This window comes from Vidua chalybeata, chromosome 5 (assembly GCF_026979565.1).
Source record: "Vidua chalybeata isolate OUT-0048 chromosome 5, bVidCha1 merged haplotype, whole genome shotgun sequence".
NCBI lineage: Eukaryota > Metazoa > Chordata > Aves > Passeriformes > Viduidae > Vidua > Vidua chalybeata.
In genome coordinates, this window is record NC_071534.1 from 71,241,460 (window position 1) to 71,262,739 (window position 21,280).

Below are 21,280 nucleotides of genomic sequence, written 5' to 3' on the forward strand. Positions count from 1 at the left end.
CCCAGGACACCCCAACAATCCCCCCCTGGCCCCGAGAGGATTGTCCAAATGCTCCTGGGCTGTGCCCATTCCCTGGGGAGCCTGTTCAGAGCAGGACATTCCCCTCCCTTGCTGCTGTCCCTGATGTCCCCAGGACAGAGGTGTCCCCCCTGGCTCCAAGGCACTGCTGTCCCATCACCCAGGACCCCCAGGTCTCATCCCACAGCTGCTCCCCAGCCTGTCCTGGATGCACTTTGCTGAAGTCTGAAGATTCCACCTCCTGCCTTTCCTTGGAACATCCAGGTGGGTTGTGCTGTTGTAGCAGGAAATCAGGGTGGCCAGGCAGGGTTTCCCTCTCCTGAAGCCGTGCTGGCTGTGACCCATGTCTGTGCTGTCCACCAGAGGTTTATCAGTACTTCCCAGAATAATCTTTTCCAGGGTTTTACCAGGCACTGAAGTGAGACTGACAGCCCTGTGGTTTCCAGGGTTGTCCCTTAAAAATTGGGACCAGCTTCCAGCCAGCTGAGACCTCTCCAGAGTCCCAAGACTGCTCCAAAATCATTGAGAGAGGCTTTGTGAAACCTCAGAGAAAGCTCCAGAGATTTCCAGAGTAAGGAAAATCTAAGAACCTAAGGAATGTGCTTGCTCAGAGATCCAGACTTTGATGGCTCCAGTATCACCTTGGGGATGAGGAGAGATGCTCTTTAAAGCAGGTGAGAGGAAAAACCAGCACAGGGCTGACCAGGCTGCTCCAGGACAAAGGTCCACAAGGCAAAGATGGAAGTGTGGCTATTCAGCCTCAGCATTTGGGATGGAAGAAGGAGCTGGAGAAATGGTCCTGCAGGTCACTGCAAGCCAGGGCAGGAGAGCAGGGAACCTTTCCCCAGCCCACAGCTGCCAGCAGGGTCTGGACTCAGCAGCCAGGGAGGCTGGGAAGGGGTTGAAAAGCACAATTCCTGTGAAGGTGCAATGTAGGGGATGGAGACACCAGAGCTCCAAGCAGCTCCCACCAGTTCCTGTGGTCCAAGCACCTGAGAAAGCCTCAGCAGTGAGGTCCAGACTTTGTTTTCTGAGCCTTGTGGGGGAAAAAAAAAGCAGCAACTGAAGCTGGAGAAAGAGGAAAATCTATTCTCAAGACCAGGGGAAGTTTAATTTTGAGACAAGGGGTGAGTTCCCTACATGGGGGGCAGTGACTCCAGCAGGCAGCACCTTTGGATTAACAACATTAAGACAATGCTATGGTTTATTTAAACATAAATGCAATCTCTTAAAAAGAAACTAAAACCCCAGAGTGTAACCTCTGCCTTTGATGAAGAAGAAAGCATTGGGAAAAGCTGATTTTAAAAACAAAAGGCACTTAAAAATGGGCTCCAACTGAAAAGGATTTTGCACAAACCTCATGCCTGGAGCTGTTCAGAGTTCAGTGGCCACTTAAACAAATGCAGTGTAGAGAGCACAAGAGGATCAGAGCCACCCCTTCCTGTGCACAGACAGTCCCTGTTCCCAGAAGGAAGGACAGTTGTTCCCTTTCCCCTTTTTTGGATGCTGTATTTCCTGGGCTGAGCTATCTACAAAGCCACTCTCCAAACTGGCTTTAAATCACATCTCCCACCCTCAGGGGAGGGTGAAACAAGAAGAAAAAGGCCAATTTGGGTAGTGTGGGAGGAAGGAAAACCAAAAGCTGGGAGATGCTGAGAACCAGGGCTTGGTTGAGCAGGTTCAAAGAGCCCTGAAATCTACAGGGTGAGTTTTTGCTGTAGCTCGTTCTGGGTGCAAAGTGAGCCAAAAAGGTTTAAAAGAGCCTCAGGAAAACCTCCTTCCTCTCCACCCCCAGTAAAAACTACACAGTAGTCCCTTAAGTGGCAACTTTTTCCCAGTTTTCCAAGCAAACCTTTCAATATGAAAAGGGGAGGACACAGACACTGCACCAGGGAAGCTGCACGGGCCAAGCTTCGCTCGCCGCCCCGGCGACGTTCCAGCCGTCTCCGGAAGCTCAGGGATGGGAACATGGCCCATGGAACACATGCAGGGCTGAAGGAATGGGCTGGGTTTGGAGAGGGGGAGCTCAGCTGGCTGGGAGGGATGGGTTATCCAAAGCAAAAGAACAGCTTGGTGGTTGTTCTGCAGCAAATGTCCCTTGTTGGATACGATGGTGGAAATACCAAGGTGAAGGTGCCACGTGTAAGCACGGGCTCAGACATTCAGTAACTCGTTAAGCTCCCCAATTAATTTGCAAGCGTGTGCTGATGACAGGTTGCTGGTTGGCTGCTTAGTCTCAGAAAATACTTTTGGATTAATGGTGTAACTTAGAGCTCCATAAATAAAAAGGGGATAATTTTTTTTTTTTTTTTCAATGACTAAAAGTAACAATGTCTGGAAAGGCATTGATGTATTTGCTGAGTAAGGCCTTGAGCAGGTTTCTCCATGTTCTTAGCAAGATCATCCATGGAATCCATAAATAGGGGATGGGAGGGGGAATTCTTCAACGTGGTGAGTCTTGGACAGAAGTGGGAGATGTTCTCATTTTAGTCGCTCAACAAGTCCCTGCGTCAGTCCAAGGTGCAAAAGCTGGGATCTGGAGAGACTTGCTAGGTGAGGGAAAGATTCCAGAAGCTTCTCCCAGCACAGTTCCAGCAGGCTGGGCACCACCAGCCACATTTTGAACAGGGAGCCAGTCCGTTTGTTTTGGTGGATGTTGACCACCCCTCCGTGGACATACATGCAGCCAGCCTGGGTGGGGAAAGGGGACAGGAGTTACAGAGCCAGGAAAAGCAGGATTGGGCTGTCCCCATTCCACCTCACAGCCTTCAGCAGAGGTGTCACTGCCTCAGCCACTCACTCTGGGATCCTCTCAGTCAAGGGAGGAATCACTGCTGGAAGGGCCATGTCTCATCCTAAACCACATATCCACCACCTCGGAGTGCTTTGCTCTGAGATTTAGGTGATTTCTATCTCAAGAAATCCATTTTAGGAGTGTGGCAAGCTGTTAATAAAGTAGTACAGAGCCATACTCATGCTTCAGCTAAAAATAATGTATTTTTAAACTACACCCACCTCAGACATCCTGCATTCCCTTGGCTCAGCACAACCCTGCTCCAGGGATGACAGGAACACAGAGAGATGGGAAAAATTCAGCTGCTGAGTAGCTTTTTTTTCCCCACAGGCTGGCAAAGAAAGGGCATTCCAGCTGCCCAGGCAGTCACTGAGCTGCCTGGGAAACACCTTTATCAGGCTTCCCAGGAAAAGCTGCATTTATAACGTTCCCCAAATGAAGTGACACCGAGGAATGTGATCTCTGCCCTAAGGAGATGAGGAGCTGAAGGAGGTGAAGGCACAGCCAAAGGCATTTCTTGCTGCCTGTTCATTACCAATCCCAGGTCTCCAGCCTTCTACTTATGGCCAAAAGCTCTGGCAATACCAACATTCCTTAGTGGTTTCCAAAGGGCTGGAAACAGCCTCACCCAATCTTTCACCTCAGGCTGTTCTCAGTAGGCTAAAATCACTTTACTCAGGGAGTATTTGTGCTTTTTTTTTTTTCCTTTAACAAGCAGGAACTGCTGTTCCCACAAGGAGTTAAAAAGCTCAAATTCTGCATCATTTCTTTCAGAAAGCAAAATCCACAGTGTGGCTTAACTTTTCAAACAGCAGCAGGAAGAAGAGCCTCCCAAAAGCTGCTGCATCCAGTGGAGGCCCCATCAGCTCTATTTGCAGCCCACACCAAGGGAAGAGTGCTTGGAGGAAGGATCCCAGCTCCAGAGGAACAAAAGGAGTCACTTACTGGGGTGACAGCAGCACAGTGGAAGTACACAGGCTCTGGCATGGCAGCTGGGAGCTTGACCCACTGGAAAGTTTGGAGGTTCAGCTTCCAAACGTCTCCCAGAATCACCTCTCCGTTGTAGCCTCCGCACACGAACACATCTGCAAGAGAGGAGGTGTGGGGAGCTGCCAGGAACCACAGGACACGCTGGAAGAGAGGTCAGGGATCACCTTCCCCACACAGGTTTGGGATCAGTAACTGTTTTACCTCAACAAAGGTTCTTAGGATCTGTCAAATCGGGCCCACCACAAAGCAGAGGCCACTTAAAGATTCCCAGAATGGCCTGGGTGGGAAAGGACCTCAAAGCCCATCCAGTTCCAACCTGATGGGCAGGGACACCTTCCACTGTCCCAGGCTGCTCCAGCCCCAGTGTCCGGCCTTTCCTTGGACATTCCAGGGATGCAGGGGCAGCCCCAGCTGCTCTGGCAATTCCAGCCCAGCCAGGAATTCCTAATTCCCAAGATCCCATCCATCCCTGCCCTCTGGCAGTGGGAGCCATTCCCTGTGTCCTGTCCCTGCAGGCCTTGTCCCCAGTCCCTCTGCAGCTCTCCTGGAGCCCCTTTAGGGCCTGGAATGTGCTGGAAGCTCTCCCTGGATCCTTCTCCTCTCCAGGGGAGCATTCCCAGCTCTCCCAGCTTGGCTCCAGAGCAGAGGGGCTCTAGCCCTGCAGCCCCTCCAGGGCATGAGGAGAGAGTCCAAGGTTTGGATTTAGATGCAGCTCCTGAAATGCCGTGGGTGGAGGCCCCAGAGGATGCTGATCAGGGCACTCAGGGCTTGTTGTCCCAGCCTGGCTCAGAGCAGAGGGGCTCCAGCCCTGCAACAGCTCCATGGATTCCTCTGGGCTCTCTCCAGCAGCTCCAAGTGCTGCTGCTGTCCCCAGGTCTGGGGCAGCTCTGCAGGTGGGGTCTCACCTGAGAGGGGCAGAATCTCCCCTCCCCTGCTGCCCGCACTGGGGGATCAGGGTGGATCTCTGGCCCATCTCCCCCTTCCCAGCCTGCCCATGATCCCAACCCCACCTTGGCAGACTGAGGGCTAAATGTCACTGCAAGCAGGAGAGCATTCCCTCTTTTCATAGCCAAGCTGGGTTCTCAGGCACCTGGGCTTGATCAGATTCCAGGGATTTTAAACCCACAGGGAACAGCCCCAGCTCCCAGCTCTGCCTTGCTCCATCTTTGCCCAAGTTCTCAGTTCAGGGGCTGCCAAATCCTGCTGGTGGGCTGGAAGCATCTCCCAGCTCCTGCCTTACTTTTATTGGCACAGTTAACACTCCTAGGAAATGTAATCCAGCATTTCCCTCCACCCTTCAACAGAGAGCATTCAGCCACTGACCTGAAGGGTTTGGAAAAGAGGGATCAAGATTGTAACTGGTTTTTTTTTCAGTGCAGAAGAAGGAATGGTGCCAACCAGGCAGCTTAAGGCCTGTGAGTGAGGAAGAAATCCTCTTCCAGAAAAGCCACGTGTTCCCTGCAGTTCTCTCCAACTCTCCCCTGTTTGGTTGTACAAGATACACCAATTTTCCAGAGGTAAATCTTACCATTTTTTATCTGGACACAGCTGTGGCATCTTCTGGCTGCTGGGAAGCCTGAGGAGAATAAATTTTAAAATATATATCAGCAATAATTGCTTTAAAGTGCTAGTGCAAGCAGTGATTTTGTCTCAACGTTTAATCATGGAGTTTAAGAAGTTCTGCTTTCCTCCTATCCTAGGTATAAAAGGTGTAATTTTAGGCAGTTGTTTCAGGTTTGAGTCCTAGTTCCTCTCCAGGGAAGAAAGAAAATGCTGGAATTTTGTTCCCCAGAGTCTCAAACCTGGCTTGGTGAAAAGCAGCTGTGAGATTCCAGGGAAAGCCCAGGGCCTCAAAGGGAGCAGGGATGATCTGGATCCTCTGGGAGCAGATCCAAGCACTGCCACCTTTCCCAAGCAGGGAGAGAGAGAAGCCAGACTGCCAAACTCCCTTGGATGGGTTAATCCTCAGTGCTGCAGCACAAGCAGGATCTCAAATCCAGCATAAGTCACTTATTGAACAAGCAAACTGCACTTTCAAGCATCTTGGCCACTCTGATTGACAGGGAAAGAAGGAAAATTCCAAACTCACCGACTTTCTCGTGAGGTTTTGTGGTGATCTCCTCCCAGGTGTTGGTTTCCAGGTTGTAGGCATGGATCTGGAGGAAAAAAAGAGGAGCCATGAGATTCCCCCTGGCTCTGCCAGCACCACACAGGCTCTGATCCACTAAATATAAATCCCTTTTTTTCATTAAGTGTAAACCCAAAAATAGCTGATCCCAGCCAGTGACTAAGCAGGTCTAAAATCACCTTCCAAGTTCCATCCCAGCTTTGCTATTTCAGCCCTACAGCTGAAAAAAAGATAAGAATATTGCTTTTTAAAAGAGCTGGACCAATTAAAATCTACACCCTCGAGCTCTCAGAGGGATTTAGAAATACCTTTCTCCTGCTGCACGTAGGGAGAAAAATGGGACAATGGAGAGATAAAATGTCACATAAAGTGCTGCAGACTCCACTTTTTTGGAAGCAGAGCACTATTTAAAGTGACCACAGATTCATCACCAGGACATTCTGTGGCAAATTCAGGTTTTACAGAAATAGGAGAACAATCTGCTCTCAATTATCTTTTTTTCTTTTTTTTTTTTTTTTTTAACAGGCTCTCCAGGCAAAGCCAGATGAAGAGGTGGTGCTGGTAATTCCTCAGTGTGGAAACCTCCTGTCCGGGGTTCCAAATGCCTCACCTTATCCAAGGAATAAGCTGTCCAGGAAGTTCCACCTCCCAGGATATAAATCCGTTGCCCATCATGAGCAATTTCATGTCTGTACCTGAAGGTGCAAAGCAGCACAATTAGCAACAACAAAAAACCTTCTGGAAATCACCATCAAATTCCAGGGATTTGAGCAGAAACTCCCAGGCCTGGCTCTGCTGCCATCAGTCCCCTCAGGCTGGGAGCATTCAGGAGATGTGGAAGTTTTCCTGGGCCCTCCAAGCAGCACCCCAGAAGTCTGAAAGGCATTTTCTGATTGCAGAGTGATTATTAAATAATTAAGTGCAAGGATTAGTGAATACCAGGACAGCCATCAGTATTCTAAGGGACACGTCCAAGGCCAGGCTGGACAGGGCTTGGAACAACCTGGGATAGTGAAAGGTGTCCCTGCCCATGGCAGGGGGGTGGAATTAGATTTGTTTTAAGGTTCCTATGAACCCCAACCCCCAAACCATTCTGGGATTCTTCCATTTCCAATTCCCTGTTCTCAGCTGGACACCAAACCACGGATGAGAACAACCAAAATCCTTCCTCCCAATGCCAAAACAACTCCCAGGCACAGGAAGGCTGGAAATGCCAACCAGAGCAAGGTATCCCAAAGCTTCCCATTCCCTGCCTCCCAAAAAAAGCTCCCTGGGGCTGCCCAGGTGCTCACCTCTCCTCTGGCATGTCACAGGACATATTGTTTGGCTTCAGCTGGATCCACTCCCGGGTGTTGAGGTCCAGCTTGTGGAGATCAGTGCTGTAAATGTACCCAGTTGTTCCTCCAAACACGTAGAGACACCCATTGATGATGGCCATGGCCTGGCAGAGAAACCAGTTAGAAAGGACTTGGGACACCTGGGGCTGGAGAAGAGGGAATTCCTGCTCCTCCAAAGCGGATGTGCACCAGCAAAAAGGGTCAGTCCTGCGGTGAGTGTGAATTAATTTCCTTGTCCACCTCGTTCATCCAATTTATGGAAAGTCTTAAAAGGTGTAATTCTAATATAAAGGAACCCTAGGAACTTGCATTCAGAGATTTGGGTTTTGAAGGTTTCAACTATGAACCACTCCTTAAATAGCTTTTTAATTTTTGTTTAAAGTTTTGGGTTTTGAAGGTTTCAACTATGAACCACTCCTTAAATCGCTTTTTAATTTTTGTTTAAAATTTTGGGTTTTGAAGGTTTTTGACTACCAACCACTCCTTAAATCAGGCTTTTTTTCATTCAGCTGCACCAGGCATTTAGTGAACAAATTCTAACTAAGGCGAAAACCTCCTTTCCTTTGAAATCTCAAAGAACCGAGGCTGCTTTACTTCTTTACGAAGGACACCTGCTTTTCCTCGTGCTTTTACACAGAGGGAACGACTCTGGTGAGGCGCAGAGAAGGGATTTTGGTGCTCTGAGCCCTTGTGAGGCACTCGGGGCTCCCTGGTGCTCCCTACCTGGCCGTAGATGCGGTTGGGTTTCTTGCCGCGGCAGCTGAGCAGAGCCCATCTCTTGTACTTGACGTTGCACACGTGGACGTCGTTCCCGTTGCTCTCTCCAAAGGGGATCCCGGTGCCCCCAAAAACCAGGAGGTTGTTGCCATGTAAAACAACTGGGAGAGAAAGAGGGGAAAACCAGGGATGCTCATTGCTGTGAGATCAGCAGAACGGAATTTTTCCAGGCTGCTCCAAGTCGGGTTGGACTGGGCTTGGAGCAACCTGCTCTAGGGAAGGTGTCCCTGCCCATGGCATGGAATTGGATGATCTTTAGACTCCCTTCCAACCCAAACCATTCCATGTTCCCATGCTCTGGAAACAGCAGTGCTCAGTGCTGCTCAAATTCCCTACAATCCACCCCGTGCGTTGATGGCTTTGAGAGGCTCTAAAGGAGAAAGGATCCCAACTAAAACCATGGTAACCAAAGGTCTGCTTTGAAAAGTGAACAAAGAGAGCTATTTTTGGTTGCTTTGAGATGTCTGCATGAGGCACCTTCCTGCTGAAAGCACAGCAAGGTAAACACCTGGAAAACACCTCTTGCTTTCCCATTCTTTTCCCTTCCCTCCACCTCAACTGAGCAAAAAGGGAAAGAAAAATCCCAAAACCCAACCCAACCCCAGGGCCTACTTGGAAAAACAGCATCCAGATTTCCAGTTCTTGTCTGGATTAAAATAGCCAGGATTAAAAATAGCTCCAGGAGCAGGCAGACAAGGAGTTGGATTTCCGTACGTACGTGACATGGAGGCCAGCTCCCTGGGCATGTAGCCTTCGGTGCCCATCTGGTGCCAGGTGTCTGTGGCAAAGTTGTACCTCCAGAGCTCCCTGAAGAGGGGGTAGTCCTCGTTCTCCGGCCCCCCGGACTCATCGTAGTCGGGGTTGTAGCCCCCGAAGACGTAGAGGTTGGCGCTGTCGGCCACGCAGCGATGGCCGCTCCTGGCCGGGGGGCACCTGTGGCCTGCAGGAGGAGGGGGAGAAAAAACAGCTCCACAAGGTGTGCCCCGGGGCCAGGAGTGCACCCACGGGATGTATTCCACAGGGAATCCATAGGGAAGCGCCTCTGCGGCAGGAGGAAATGGCTTTGTAAGGACAAGCTGGCCAAGGGACGGCCGGCGTGTCACCGCTCTCATTCCTGGCCACTCCACCTCTGCACCATGTGGCAATCCTTCCACAACAGCCCTTTCTGAGGTGCTTTATAAAATCCTTCTTCTTTCCTTCTGTTTGGCAAACTTAGCTTAGAAACAATTCCAAATGTTTGTATTTAAAGCTGCCCAATAGAGAAAAAAAAATGAAGGATTTGCCTTCCCTCCTACAAAACCTCTCTGTGACTTCCCTCTTTGTTCCTTGGATCTCAAGATGACTTTGTCACTGAACTGTATTTAGTTTATTTAGATACACAAAATTCTGTCTGACAGAACAGGGAAAATCTGCTCCTGAATAATTAATAAATAATAAAAATATGAATTAAAAAAATCCTGAAAATCTGCCCATTTGCACTGGGCAGGAGCAGGGAATCCAGCTGAGATCCTACAGGCAGATGAAGCCATTCCCAAAAGGAATCCCTCTGCCTGCTCACCCCTAAAAAAACTCGATGGAAATAAAAGCAGGGAGGACAATTCCAGCTCAGCTCTCAACTGGAATAGATAAAAAGATGGATTCAGCCAAGGAAAAACTAACCAGGAATATTCTTGGACAACAGAAATCGAGGTCTTGGCTGACAATTGACCAAAACAAACCCAAACAAATCAGTGACCTTCACCTCCCACCTGCTCCCACAGACTTTTTTATGGATTTTAGGATGGAAAAGGAGCCAGGAAAGCATCTAATTAGGACCCAGCATGTTTTCTTCTGTTATAATTCCCAGCAGTGAATCTGACACTGCAAAAGAAAAAAAAAAAAAAAAAGAAAAAAAAAGAGGCATGAAGCATTTTTCCTACAGGAAAAGTGAAATAAATTATTTGTCCAGACCAAATAATGAACTTGAGCTGAGCACAAGCAGCTTTGCTTAATCATGTTCAACTCTGGTCCAAAATTAAGCTGCTCGCCTGGGTTCAGACAAAGTTTTGACAGATTTGGGGTGTTTCCAGGAATAATTGTGTCTCACAGCAATTCCCACTTAGAAACTAATAAGCACTGGCTGAAGAAAGAGGGGAAGCAAGTTAAGGAATTAAGGGAAAAATCTGTAGTGGGGACACAGATGTTGGGGCACAGGAGAGGGGGATATTCCACATCCTAATTTAAAAGATGTTAAGGAATTAGGAGTTCAGATATTATATTAAATATAGATTTTATTTCCCTCTAGTTCTAACACTTGCCATGAGAATTTACTGGAGGGAAAAGAGGAGAATAAGGCTGAGTTTTACATAAAGCAAATAAACTCAAGGTAAGAGGAGTAATTCCAAGAAAATAAATTAAAACACACCCACCCAGGAGGCCTTCACTGCCACCCACCTCCCAAAATTAAGTAGGGAAGGCACCTGACTTTGCCAGAAATCCCAGTTTTCAACAGGAAGGGATCACACATCCCTGGAAGGGTCAAAGGCCAGGCTTGGAGCAACCTGGGATAGTGGAAGGTGTCCCTGCCCATGGCAGGGGGTGGCACTGGATGATCTTTCAGGGCCTTTCCCTCTCTTGCTCATCACTGTTTTCAGGGAAGATCCCTCCAGTTGTGTCTTTTTAAGGAAAAGAGCTGTAAAAGCTGTTCAAGGGTTAATTCCAGCGAGTTCCTTCAGCAGCCAAATTCCACGGCTCCAATAAAGAGCTGCACTTCCATTTAATTAGGACTCACTGGATGATTCACAGCTCCTGCTGGAATTCAGGAGAGGCTTGCAGCTGGTTTTGCTGCCCATTCCACAGGTCTAACTTTTAGATGGGAAAATCCTGGGATTTGCTGAACTTCATCGTGAGCAAAGCCCATTTCCCAGAGCTGAACCCCAAAACACCCAAAGCTCAGGGAAGCACAGCAAGGCCCCGTTGTGTGAAAAGCTGGAATTCACCAGGTCCTGCTGTGAATTCCCTGATGCTGGACATGGAAAGCAGCAGGATGTACCAGGTCTGTGGGGAAGAGGTCGTAAAGTTATGGAAAATGGCTTTAAAATGGATGGATGGATGGATGGATGATGGATATGATCTGGGAAGCACCTGTTTTCCCAGTTTAAGATTCCAGAGAGAAGCAGGAAGGATGGGAAGGTGCACTTACAAGGAGGTTCTTTTTCCTTAGACCTGAGGGCAAAAACGGGAACAGTAAAATTTTCAGGGAATAAGTTCCACAATCAGAATGAAGTTTAACAACAGGATGAGAGGAAACAGTCTCAAGCTGTGCCAGGGAAGGCTCAGGTTGGACATCAGGAGGAATTTCCCCATGGAAAGGTTTGCTAAACGTTGGAAAGGGCTGCTCAGGGAGGTTTGGAGTCCTCATCCCCACCTGGAGGTGTCCAAGGAATCCCTGGATGTGGCACTCAGTGCTCTGGGCTGGGGACAGGTGGGGATTGGGCACAGCTTGGATTGGATGCCTTTCCCTGCTCACACAGAGCCTCAGCCACCTCGTGTTCTCCAGGGAATCACGAGGTCTTCTCCAGGAGAGTCCCAGGTCTCCAGGGAAGCACCAGATCTTCCCCAGGGAAGCTCTGCTTGTGGCAGCCGGTGCTGGATACCCTCAAAAGCAAAAGGTGAGAACCAGGCTGAGCCTCGTGACCCAGCAGCTCCTCCTTCCAGATCTACCAGTGGATGGACGTCCTGGTGGAGGATCATCCCAGCCTCGTCAGCAAGATCCAGATCGGGCAGAGCTACGAGAAGCGGCCCCTGTACGTGCTGAAGGTGGGTCCTGGGGCAGCCTCGTCCTGAAAATCCCCCTCAGGATGAGAAGTTGTGCCAAGGGAGGCTCAGGGTGGACAGCAGCAGGAATTTCCCCATGGAAAGGGGGTCAGGCCTTGGAAGGGGCTGTCCAGGGAGCTTTGGAGAGCCCATTCCTAGAGGTGTCCAAGGAATCCCTGGATGTGGCACTCAGGGCTCTGGGCTGGGGACAAGGTGGGGATGGGGCACAGCTTGGACTGGATGGCCTGGGAGGGCTTTTCCAAACCAATGGATTTAGTGATTCCAGGCTGAAACACCACGACAGGGATATAATTAAGGAAAGTCCTAATTAAGGGCTGAGCCATCCGACAGAAAGCAGCTGGCTGGGCACTGACCTGCCAACACCCTGCTAAATTCCCCTTGAACAGTGATTCAGCCCAGGAGTTCTGAGGGAGCTGCTGCATTGACAATTCCAAGCTGTTCCTAATTGAACTCCTCTCCTGCAGGAGCTGTAATTAGGACAGGGGATGAAACAAGAAGGCGTTTCCAGATGTGACACCGGAGCAAAGGAGGCTCAGGGGGGACCTTGTGGCTCTGCACAAGTCCCTGCCAGGAGGGGACAGCCGGGGGGGTCGGGCTGTGCTCCAGGGAACAGGGACAGGAGGAGAGGGAACGGCCTCAGGCTGGGCCAGGGGAAGCTTGGGGTGGATTTTAGGGAAAATTCCTTCATGGAAAGGTTTGTCCAGCCCTGCCACAGCTGCCCAGGGCAGGGGTGGAGTCCCCGTTCCTGGACGGATTTCAAAGCCCCGTGGATGTGGCACTTGGGAATGTGGAGCTGTGGTAGCTTTGGCAGTGCTGGGAATGGTTGGACTCAGTGGTCTGAGAGACCTTTTCCAACTGAAAAGATTCCATGATTCCATGAAGTTGTTTTGAGCCTCCTGAAGCCATCCTTTTTCTTATGACTGTCAGAAACCCTAAACAAATCCATTTGTATCTCTAGGGTGAGTGTGGAGAGGAATGGGACAGGACTGCTCAGTGACAGGAGAAGGGACAACGAGCACAACCTGAAACACAGGAAATTCCAGCTGGATATAAGGAAAAACTTCTACTTTGAGAATGGTGGAGCACTGAGCAAGCTTCCCAGAGCAGCTGGGGCTGCCCCTGGATCCCTGGCAGTGCCCAAGGCCAGGCTGGATGGGGTTGGAGCCACCTGGGACAGGGGGAGGTGTCCCTGCCCATGGCAGGGGTGACACTGGATGGGCTTTGAGATCCCTTCCCACCCAAACCATCCCACAATTGTACACTCCTTTATCAGTTCCCGTTTTTCCCAAGCTAATTTAATCCCAATATCCACCTCAGGGTTATCAGCAGCACTTTGAGTACCTCAAAGTTCTTCCTGTCAGGATAACAAGAAAAGGAACAGCACAGTGAAGTCTGTCCTGTTATCAGGGTGTCCCAAACAATCCACAGTTTCAATCCCACAAATCCCAGTGCAAGGCCATCCCACGAGGTGTGTGTTATACCACCACATTATCAGCATCACCACCAGCAGCAGAATTTCTACTTGAAGCCCTATTTTTGGAAATATAAACAGAATAACTACAGGGTGTAAAACCAACAAATCCAACGTGGCTTTGGATCCTCCTCTTTTCCAAGTGCCACATCCGTGGTGAATATCCCAAGGCTCTGCATGTGTCCTTTTCTCTGCTTTTTAAAGCTTTCTAAAGATGGTTTTGTGATTATTTTTCCTCCTGCCTGGTTTTTCAACATCCACAACAGCAGGATTCCATCTCTCCCTTTCCATTTCTGATCCCTGCAGGAATCCTGAAGGACATTTAGGTCAAGGGCTGAACCAGAACAAGACAAGTCAATATTGACTTTGACTCCCATCTTCGAAGTTTCATCTTTTCCACAACAGCAGGACAAAATAAGTTTGGAACTCATGTAATTGGAGTCCCTCAGGAATGTTTGGATAAGCAGGATTGGGAATGCATCACTGAGAGTGAGGTTTAAAACCTATTTGTTCATCCAGCTGTGTTCAGCCTCTGCAGATCCCACACTTTCCTTCCTTGGCAGGCTGCCCACACCTGAGAAATTCCCAAAAGGAAAAGTTCCCAAAAGGAAAAATTCCCAGCTGTAGCTGGGTCCCTGACCAACGGCTCTGAGGGGCTGAGGGAAAATGGGAGAAGCCAGAAGATCCAGCCAAGGATGCCAAACACAACCTGCAGCACAGCCAAAAGATTTCCAGATATTCCTGAGACCTCCAAGCAGTGTTTCCAGAATTATCATCCTGGGAGAGCTCCTGGGTTTGGATCAATGTCAGGAACAGGCAACGAGGCTGGAGAGGGGCTGGGAGCACAAAGCCTGTGAGGAACTGAGCTGGGGGTGCTCAGCCTGGAGAAAAGGAGACTCAGGGCTGGCCTCAGCTCTCTCCACAGCTCCTGAAAGGTGCCTGTGCTCAGCTGGGCTTGGGCTCTGTCTCCAGGCAGCACTGACAGAGCCAGAGCACACAGGCTCAGGCTGAGCCCAGGGAAATTCAGGTTGGATATCAGGAAAAAGCTTTTCCAGAAAGGTGATAAAGTTCTGGAATGGCTGCCCGGGGAGGTGGTGGGGTCACCACCCCTGGATGTGTTTAAAAAGCCTGGATGTGGCACTGGGTGCCAGGGTCTGCCTGAGCTGTTGGGCTGGGCTGGATCAATGCTCTTGGAGGTCTCTCCCAACCTGGTCATTCTGTGAACAGGTCTGGTTCTCCCAGGCTTTGTTTCCAAAATCTTTGGGGCAATCACGTTTTAAAGGATTTTACACCACTAAAATGGAGCGACCCTTGGGTTGTTTGTTTCCAAGAAGCAGAAAGGAAAAGAAAGGAATTGTGGAGAATGAAAACCATAGAGCTGGGAAGATCATCTGGTCCAATGTCCTGTGGGAAAAGGAGCTGGGATGAGGTTGTTCAGCACCTTGAGCAGCCACATCTGAAACCCTCCAGGGCCTCCACCACATCCTGGGGGAGGCTGTCCCAGGGAATGATGGAATTCTCACTGTAAAAAATATCTTTTTTTCCATTGGGATGGACCTTCCCAGTGCACCCTGTCCTCACTGCTCCTTGTCCTCTCCATGGAAAGGAGACCCTCCATCCTTTAAGGACTGGAAAACACAAATGAGCCCTCCCTTCTCACAGAATCATGGAATGCAATCCCAGGATGGCTTGGGTTGGAAAGGACCTTAAGGATCATCCCATTCCATGGGCAGGGACATCTTCCCCTATCCCAGGCTGCTCCAAGCCTCATCCAACCAAGTTTTGGAGACTTCCAGGGGTCCAGGGGCAGCCACAGCTGCTCTGGGAATTCCAGGGAGAAGGGACTTGAATCCTTCAGCCCTTCCTTCCTTGGACCATCTCCTTTGGATGCTCTCCAGTCTGGCTGGGAATTTCTTGACTTGTGGAGACCAGAACTGGACACAGAATTCCAGGGGCACTGGGAAGAGCAGGATGATCCCACCTCTCCCTCCCAAAGTCCCTGTGGACACAGCCCAGGCCCTGATTTGCCTTCCCTCAGCTCCCTCTCTCAGTGGGGCTGCTCCCAAACCTCACAGATCCCAGATTTTGGACTCTTGGGATGTCATTCCAGCTGCTGCACTTGGAATTTTGTCTTTGGTACACTGCACACTTGCCTGCCCGCTCCTCCAGCCTCAGCAGGTCCCTGGAATGTTATCCCATTAATTAAGGAATTCTCCATGACACAAAGGGCTTTGGGATATTTGGAATTTCTGCTCTTTTTTAATATCTATTAAAAACAAAAAAACAAAACAAAAAAAATCCCAAACCCTTCTGTGACTGGGAAAATTACAGCTGAAGGCAACAGCAGGAATGCTGAGCCAGGAGAGGCAAAAATCCATTTAAGTGTCCAGATTGTCCCAATTCCCTTAATCCCAGCAGCCTGATGAAAACACTGAAAAACGTGGACAGAAAAAGAAGAACAAACCACAAACCACCTGTATTTGACTCTTTTTTCATCTTTCCAAACCTTACAAACACCAGGGCATGGAGTAGCATGGGGAAAATGGAGGAACAACTCCTGAAAACTCTGGAAGAGAATTGGGAGTAAAAAAGGAAACCTGAAAAGTTTGGAAGAAAACTTAAGAGAATTGGGAAGGAAAGAAAAGCTGGAAATTCTGCAGGAAAACTGGGAGGTGAGGAATGAAACCTGACAATCCTACAGGAGATCTGGGAGCTAAGAAAACAAACCTGGGAACTCTGGAAGAGAACTAGGAGTAAGAGAAGAATCCTGAAAAGTTTGGAAGAAAATTTAAGAGAATTGGGAAGGAAATACAACCTGGAAATTCTGCAGGAAAGCTGGGAGGTGAGGAATGAAACCTGACAATCCTAGAGGAGATCTGGGAGGTAAGAAAACAAACCTGGGAGCTCGGGAACAAATCAGGTTGGTGGAAATGGAATGAGGGGAGGAAAAATTCCTCTCCCTGTGGTTATGTAAGGGCTGCTGCTGGAGCTCTATAAACAGGACCTTAACAGGTGTCAAACTGGAAGAAAACTCCAACAATCCAGGATTTTTGGGGCTGGCAGTCAGTTTGGGGTTGCTTTAGGCTGGTCTAAGAGGCAAGGCTGAGCTGGGGCAGGTGCAGGGAGGGACAGAATCCATGCAGGATGAGGAGGATGCAATTCCCATCCCAACGCTTCAAATGCAGCAAGGGGAAGAGAACCAGGGCCAAAAAAAAAGGCATTTCTAAGGAAGGAGGGAAATGTGGCTGAGCCTTTGCCCAAAAATAGAAGGTGTGGAGCCACTCAGCAAATTCCCAGTGCTGCTGGAAGAGGCTGGAAGGCTGAGCCAGAGCGTGGCATGTGGGAAATGAATTTATAGGGAAAAATATATGGCAGGTTTCAGGGATGGGAACATGGATTGAGGAGCCCTTCCCAGCTGCTGTTGGTGCTGCCACCCCTGAGGGGTGAGGGGCTTCATGTCCCACGTGAGTTGAGGGATGTGAGTGGCAGGAAAGGATTCCTGATCCTGGGATATGCAGCTCAAGGTCACGAGGAGCTACAGGGATAAGGAAAAAAGGGATATTCCCACAGCAGCTGGGAATATCACAGGGCCAGGGGCTGTCCCACATCTCTGCCAGTACTGCAGAAGTTCCCAATCCTGTGATCCTGGGCTAACCTCAGCCTCCTCCTGGAATATCTGGGGGCTGTTGGGGGTGACAGACGTCCAGAAGTTATGGAATAACCCTTCAGCCTTGCTAGGAGAGAGGTGGAGAAAGGAAAGAACCGCTTTTCCCAGGGAACAGGACAAAGCTGATGTCATGTTCCAGGCAGGATCTCCCCTCCCAGGATTGTGGGGATGCCCCAGAACCCCCAATAAGCTGGGATTGCAAAGTGGGGGGGGTCACTGGGCTTGTCCAGGATGACTGAAACAGAGCTGATCCTTGTGGGATACCCCTATCCACGGGGATGAACAGCCCACGGGGGGCATCCAAGCACCTCCCAGCAGCTGGAAAACACTGGCATGGGGGACCCTACACCGGGTTGTAGGAGGGGATGACCCTAAGTCCATTTGTAAAGGGATAACTGCCCCCTCCCCATCCCTGATTCCAGGTTCCATACCCCGGGATGGGAACAGCCCAGCTCCCCCCCACACCATTCCCGGGGTTGGGGACAAGGTGACCCCATTATTCCCGGCCTGTTGGGGTACCCCAGCTCCCCCCGGGGCTGTCCCAGAGCCAGGGACAGCTGTCCCCTCGGGGCCTCCTTGAGTGTCGCGCTCCCAGTCCCCTGAGGGCCTTGGGGACACGCGTGTCCCGGTTTGGGACACCGGCACCTTGTGGCTGGGGTGACCAGACCTCCCCGGAGCGTGGGGGTGCCCCGATTAAGGACCCCCCAAGGAATGGGGGTGCCCCGCTGCCGAACACCGCGGCGATGGCTGATTCCCGGACTCCTTGAAGCCTTGGGAACGGGTCTGTCCCAGCCCCGTTGCTCCGCGATGGCGGTGCTCGGTCCAGGACCCCTCAGGACCTCGGGGACGGCCGTGTCCCCGTCCCCGACCTCCCGGAGAAGGGAGTGCCCCGACCCGGAACCCCTCGGGACCTTAGAAATCGGCGTGCCCCGATCCCGGTCCCCCTGAGATGGGGATGCTCCGCTCCCAGACCCCTCGGACCCCTCACGGTCGGGGCTGCCCCGGTCCCGAGCCCCTTCTGGGCCTTGGGGTCGGGGTCATCCCCGGCGCCGGCCGCCACTCACCCGCCGCCCGCGGCCTGCCCGGCAGCTGCACGAAGCGGTTCAGGATCCCTCCCCCGCCGCCATCGCCGCCGCCCGCGGCGCCGCCCGCGCCCTCCCCGAGCCCGTCCCGGGCCGCGGCCGCCGCCGACATGGCCCGTCCGCTGCCTGAGGGACGGGGCGCCAACCGCCAATCAGCGCCGAGCTTCTTCGGCCGCAGCCTATCAGCTGCGGGCTTGTTGGCAGGTTGGGGGAGGCTGCGGCGAGAGCGCCGCTGTGGGGAGAGCTGAGCGATCGATGCAGGCTGGAGCAATAGAGCGCCGAGAGCGGGGGGCGCGGGGCCGTTCGCGGGGACGCTCCCGGGGACATTTCTGGGGACGCTCCCGGGGACATTCGCGGGGACTTTCACGGGGGCGCCGGCGCCCCCCGAGCCCTCCGCGAGGTTCCGGAGGCCGCGCGGGGGTCGCGCGAGGTCATGAGCGACCCCTGCGGCGTGAGCGGAACGATCGTGCGCGGGCGGAACGTTCGTGCGGGCCCGCGTTTCCCGGGCCGTGACGGGAGGGGGAGGGACCAAAATGGCGGCGCCCAGCGCCGGGGGAGCGGTGGCGGCGGCGGCGGCGGGGGGGAACCGAGGGCGGCCGCCCCCCGTCACCCCCCGGCAGATCCGCGACCTCATCGACGGCGGCATCGCCACCGAGGGGCCCGGGCCCGGCGGGTGAGGGGCAGCGTCGGGGGGGACTCGCCTGCACCGGGCTGGCGTCGGGGGGAGGCCCGGCCGTGTGAGGGGAGGGGGAGGGCTGGGGGCTCCTGAGGGGACCGGGGACCCCTCGGTGTTATTTGGGGTCCTGGGGGGGGGAGCTGGAGTCGGCGGGAGCGTGGCTGGAGGGGACTGGGGGGTGCTGGGGGTCGTTACTGGGGAGAGAGAGCGGGGGAACGAGCTGGGAGCGACTGGGGAGCACTGGGAACGGGGGTGCTGGGAGGGGGCTGCGGGGACTGGGAGCACTGGGGAGACTCAGGGATACTGGGAACACTGGGGACACTCAGGGATACTGGGGAGATTCAGGGATACTGGGAACACTGGGGAGAATCAGGGATACTGGGAACACTGGGAGGACAAGGAGGTAGCAGTGGAAACACATATTGGGACACTGGGAGGGCACTGGGGGCACTAGGAGAGTACTGAGGGCACTGGGAGGGTACTGAGGATACTGGGGGGGCACTGGGGGCACTGGGAGGGTACTGGGTGCACTGGGAGAGTATTGGGGCACTGGGGGGGTACTGGGAGGGTACTGGGGGCACTGGGAAGGTACTGAGGATACTGGGAGGGCACTGGGAGAGTATTGGGGGCACTGAGAGGGCACTGGGGGCACTGGGAGAGCACTGAGGATACTGGGAGGGTACTGGGGGCACTGGGAGGGTACTGGGGGCACTGGGGGCACTGGGAGGGCACTGGGAGGATACTGGGGCCACTGGGAGGGCACTGAGAGGGCACTGGGGCACTGGGAGAGTACTGAGGATACTGGGAGGATACTGGGGGCACTGGGAGGGCACTGAGAGGGCACTGGGAGGGCACTGGGAGCACTGGGAGAGCACTGAGGATACTGGGAGGGCACTGGGGGCACTGAGAGGACACTGGGAGGGTACTGGGTGCACTGGGAGAGTATTGGGGCACTGGGGGGGCACTGGGAGGGCACTGGGAGGGCACTGGGAGGTCACAGAGGATACTGGGAGGGCACTGAGAGGGCACTGGGGGCACTGGGAGGGCACTGGGGCCACTGGGAGGTCACTGGGAGGCCACTGGGAGGGCACTGGGGGCACTGGGGGGCACTGGGGGCACTGGGAGGGCAGCCCAGGCAAGTGACCCGTGACGTCCCTGTGGCCTGAACTGGCCACACCCTGGTCACAGTGGTGGTCGCACTGGGAGTTACTGGGAGTCACTGGGAGTCACTGGGAGCACTGGGAGCACTGGGAGCACTGGGAGTCACTGGGAGTTACTGGGAGTTACTGGGAGTCACTGGGAGTCACTGGGAGTCACTGGGAGTCACTGGGAGTCACTGGGAGTTACTGGGAGTCACTGGGAGCACTGGGAGCAGGGGGGGGCTGAGCTTTGGGGGTGTCCCTGCCCTGTCCCAGCCATCCCTGAGCTTTGGTCACTGCCCAGGCACTGCAGTTTTATTCCTTCATTGATTGGTTAGCAGTTAATTAAGAGCTGCCCATGGGGAGCTGTGGAAGATCCTTGTCAGGCCAGGCCTGAGGGATGGGGGGGGGATAGGAAGTGCTTTGTTTTAAATCCTAGTCTTAAAATCCAGCTTTTTCTTAAATCCAGCCTTTCCTAAAATCCAACCTTTTCCTGAATTCAGCCTTTTCCTAAAATCCTGCCTTATCCTAAAATCCAACCTTATCCTAAAATCCAGCCTTTTCCTAAATCCAGCTTTTTCCTAAAATCCAGCATTTCCTAAATCCAACCTTTTCCTAAAATCCAGCATTTCCCAAATTCCAGCCGTTTCCTAAATACAACCTTTTCCTGAATCCAGCCTTTTCCTAAAATCCAACCTTTTCCTAAAACTAGCCTCTTCCTAAAATCCAGACTTTCCTAAAATCCAACTTTTTCCTAAAATCCAAATTTTCCTAAAATCCAGCCTTTTCCTAAAATCCAGCCTTTCCTAAAATCCAGCCTTTTCCTGAATTCAGCCTCTTCCTAAAATCCAACATTTCCTAAAATCCAGCTTTTTCCTAAATCCAACATTGTCCCAGATCCTGCCTTTTCCTAAAATGCAGCCTTTTCCTAAATCCAACCTTTTCCTAAAATCCAACACTTCTCAAATCCAGCCTTATACTATAATCCAATCTTTTCCTGAAATCCAACATTTTCCCAAAATCCAGCCTTTTCCTAAAATCCAGCCTTATCCTAAAATCCAATCTTTTCCTAAAATCCAAACGTTTCCTAAAACCTAACATTTACCAAATCCAACCTTTCCCTAAAATTAAACCTTCCGAAAATTCAACCTTTTCCTATAATCCAACATTTTCCCAAAATCCAGCCTTTTCCTAAAATCCGACATTTTCCTGAAATCCAGCCTTTTCCTAAAATCCAGCATTTCCCAAATTCCGGCCATTTCCTAAATCCAACCTTTTCCTAAAACCCAACATTTCCCAAATCCAGCCTTTTCCTAAAATCCAACCTTTTCCTGAAATCCAACCTTTTCCTAAAATCCAGCCTTATCCTAAAATCCAACATTTTC

The 21,280-nt window shown here is 51.7% G+C and overlaps 1 protein-coding gene across 1 annotated transcript; it reads right to left on the reverse strand.

Moving 5' to 3' along the window:
* Positions 1 to 1,189: 1,189 nt before the first annotated feature.
* KLHDC10 (kelch domain containing 10) lies at positions 1,190 to 18,714 on the reverse strand. Its single transcript, XM_053943732.1, has 9 exons — positions 18,063 to 18,714; positions 8,763 to 8,984; positions 7,991 to 8,145; positions 7,223 to 7,371; positions 6,541 to 6,625; positions 5,892 to 5,958; positions 5,331 to 5,378; positions 3,758 to 3,897; positions 1,190 to 2,709 (listed from the first exon to the last, which is right to left on the reverse strand). Exons 1-9 carry the CDS (start codon positions 18,712 to 18,714, stop codon positions 2,500 to 2,502), a joined length of 1,728 nt encoding a protein of 575 aa, XP_053799707.1. The 3' UTR covers positions 1,190 to 2,499.
* Positions 18,715 to 21,280: the final 2,566 nt, after the last annotated feature.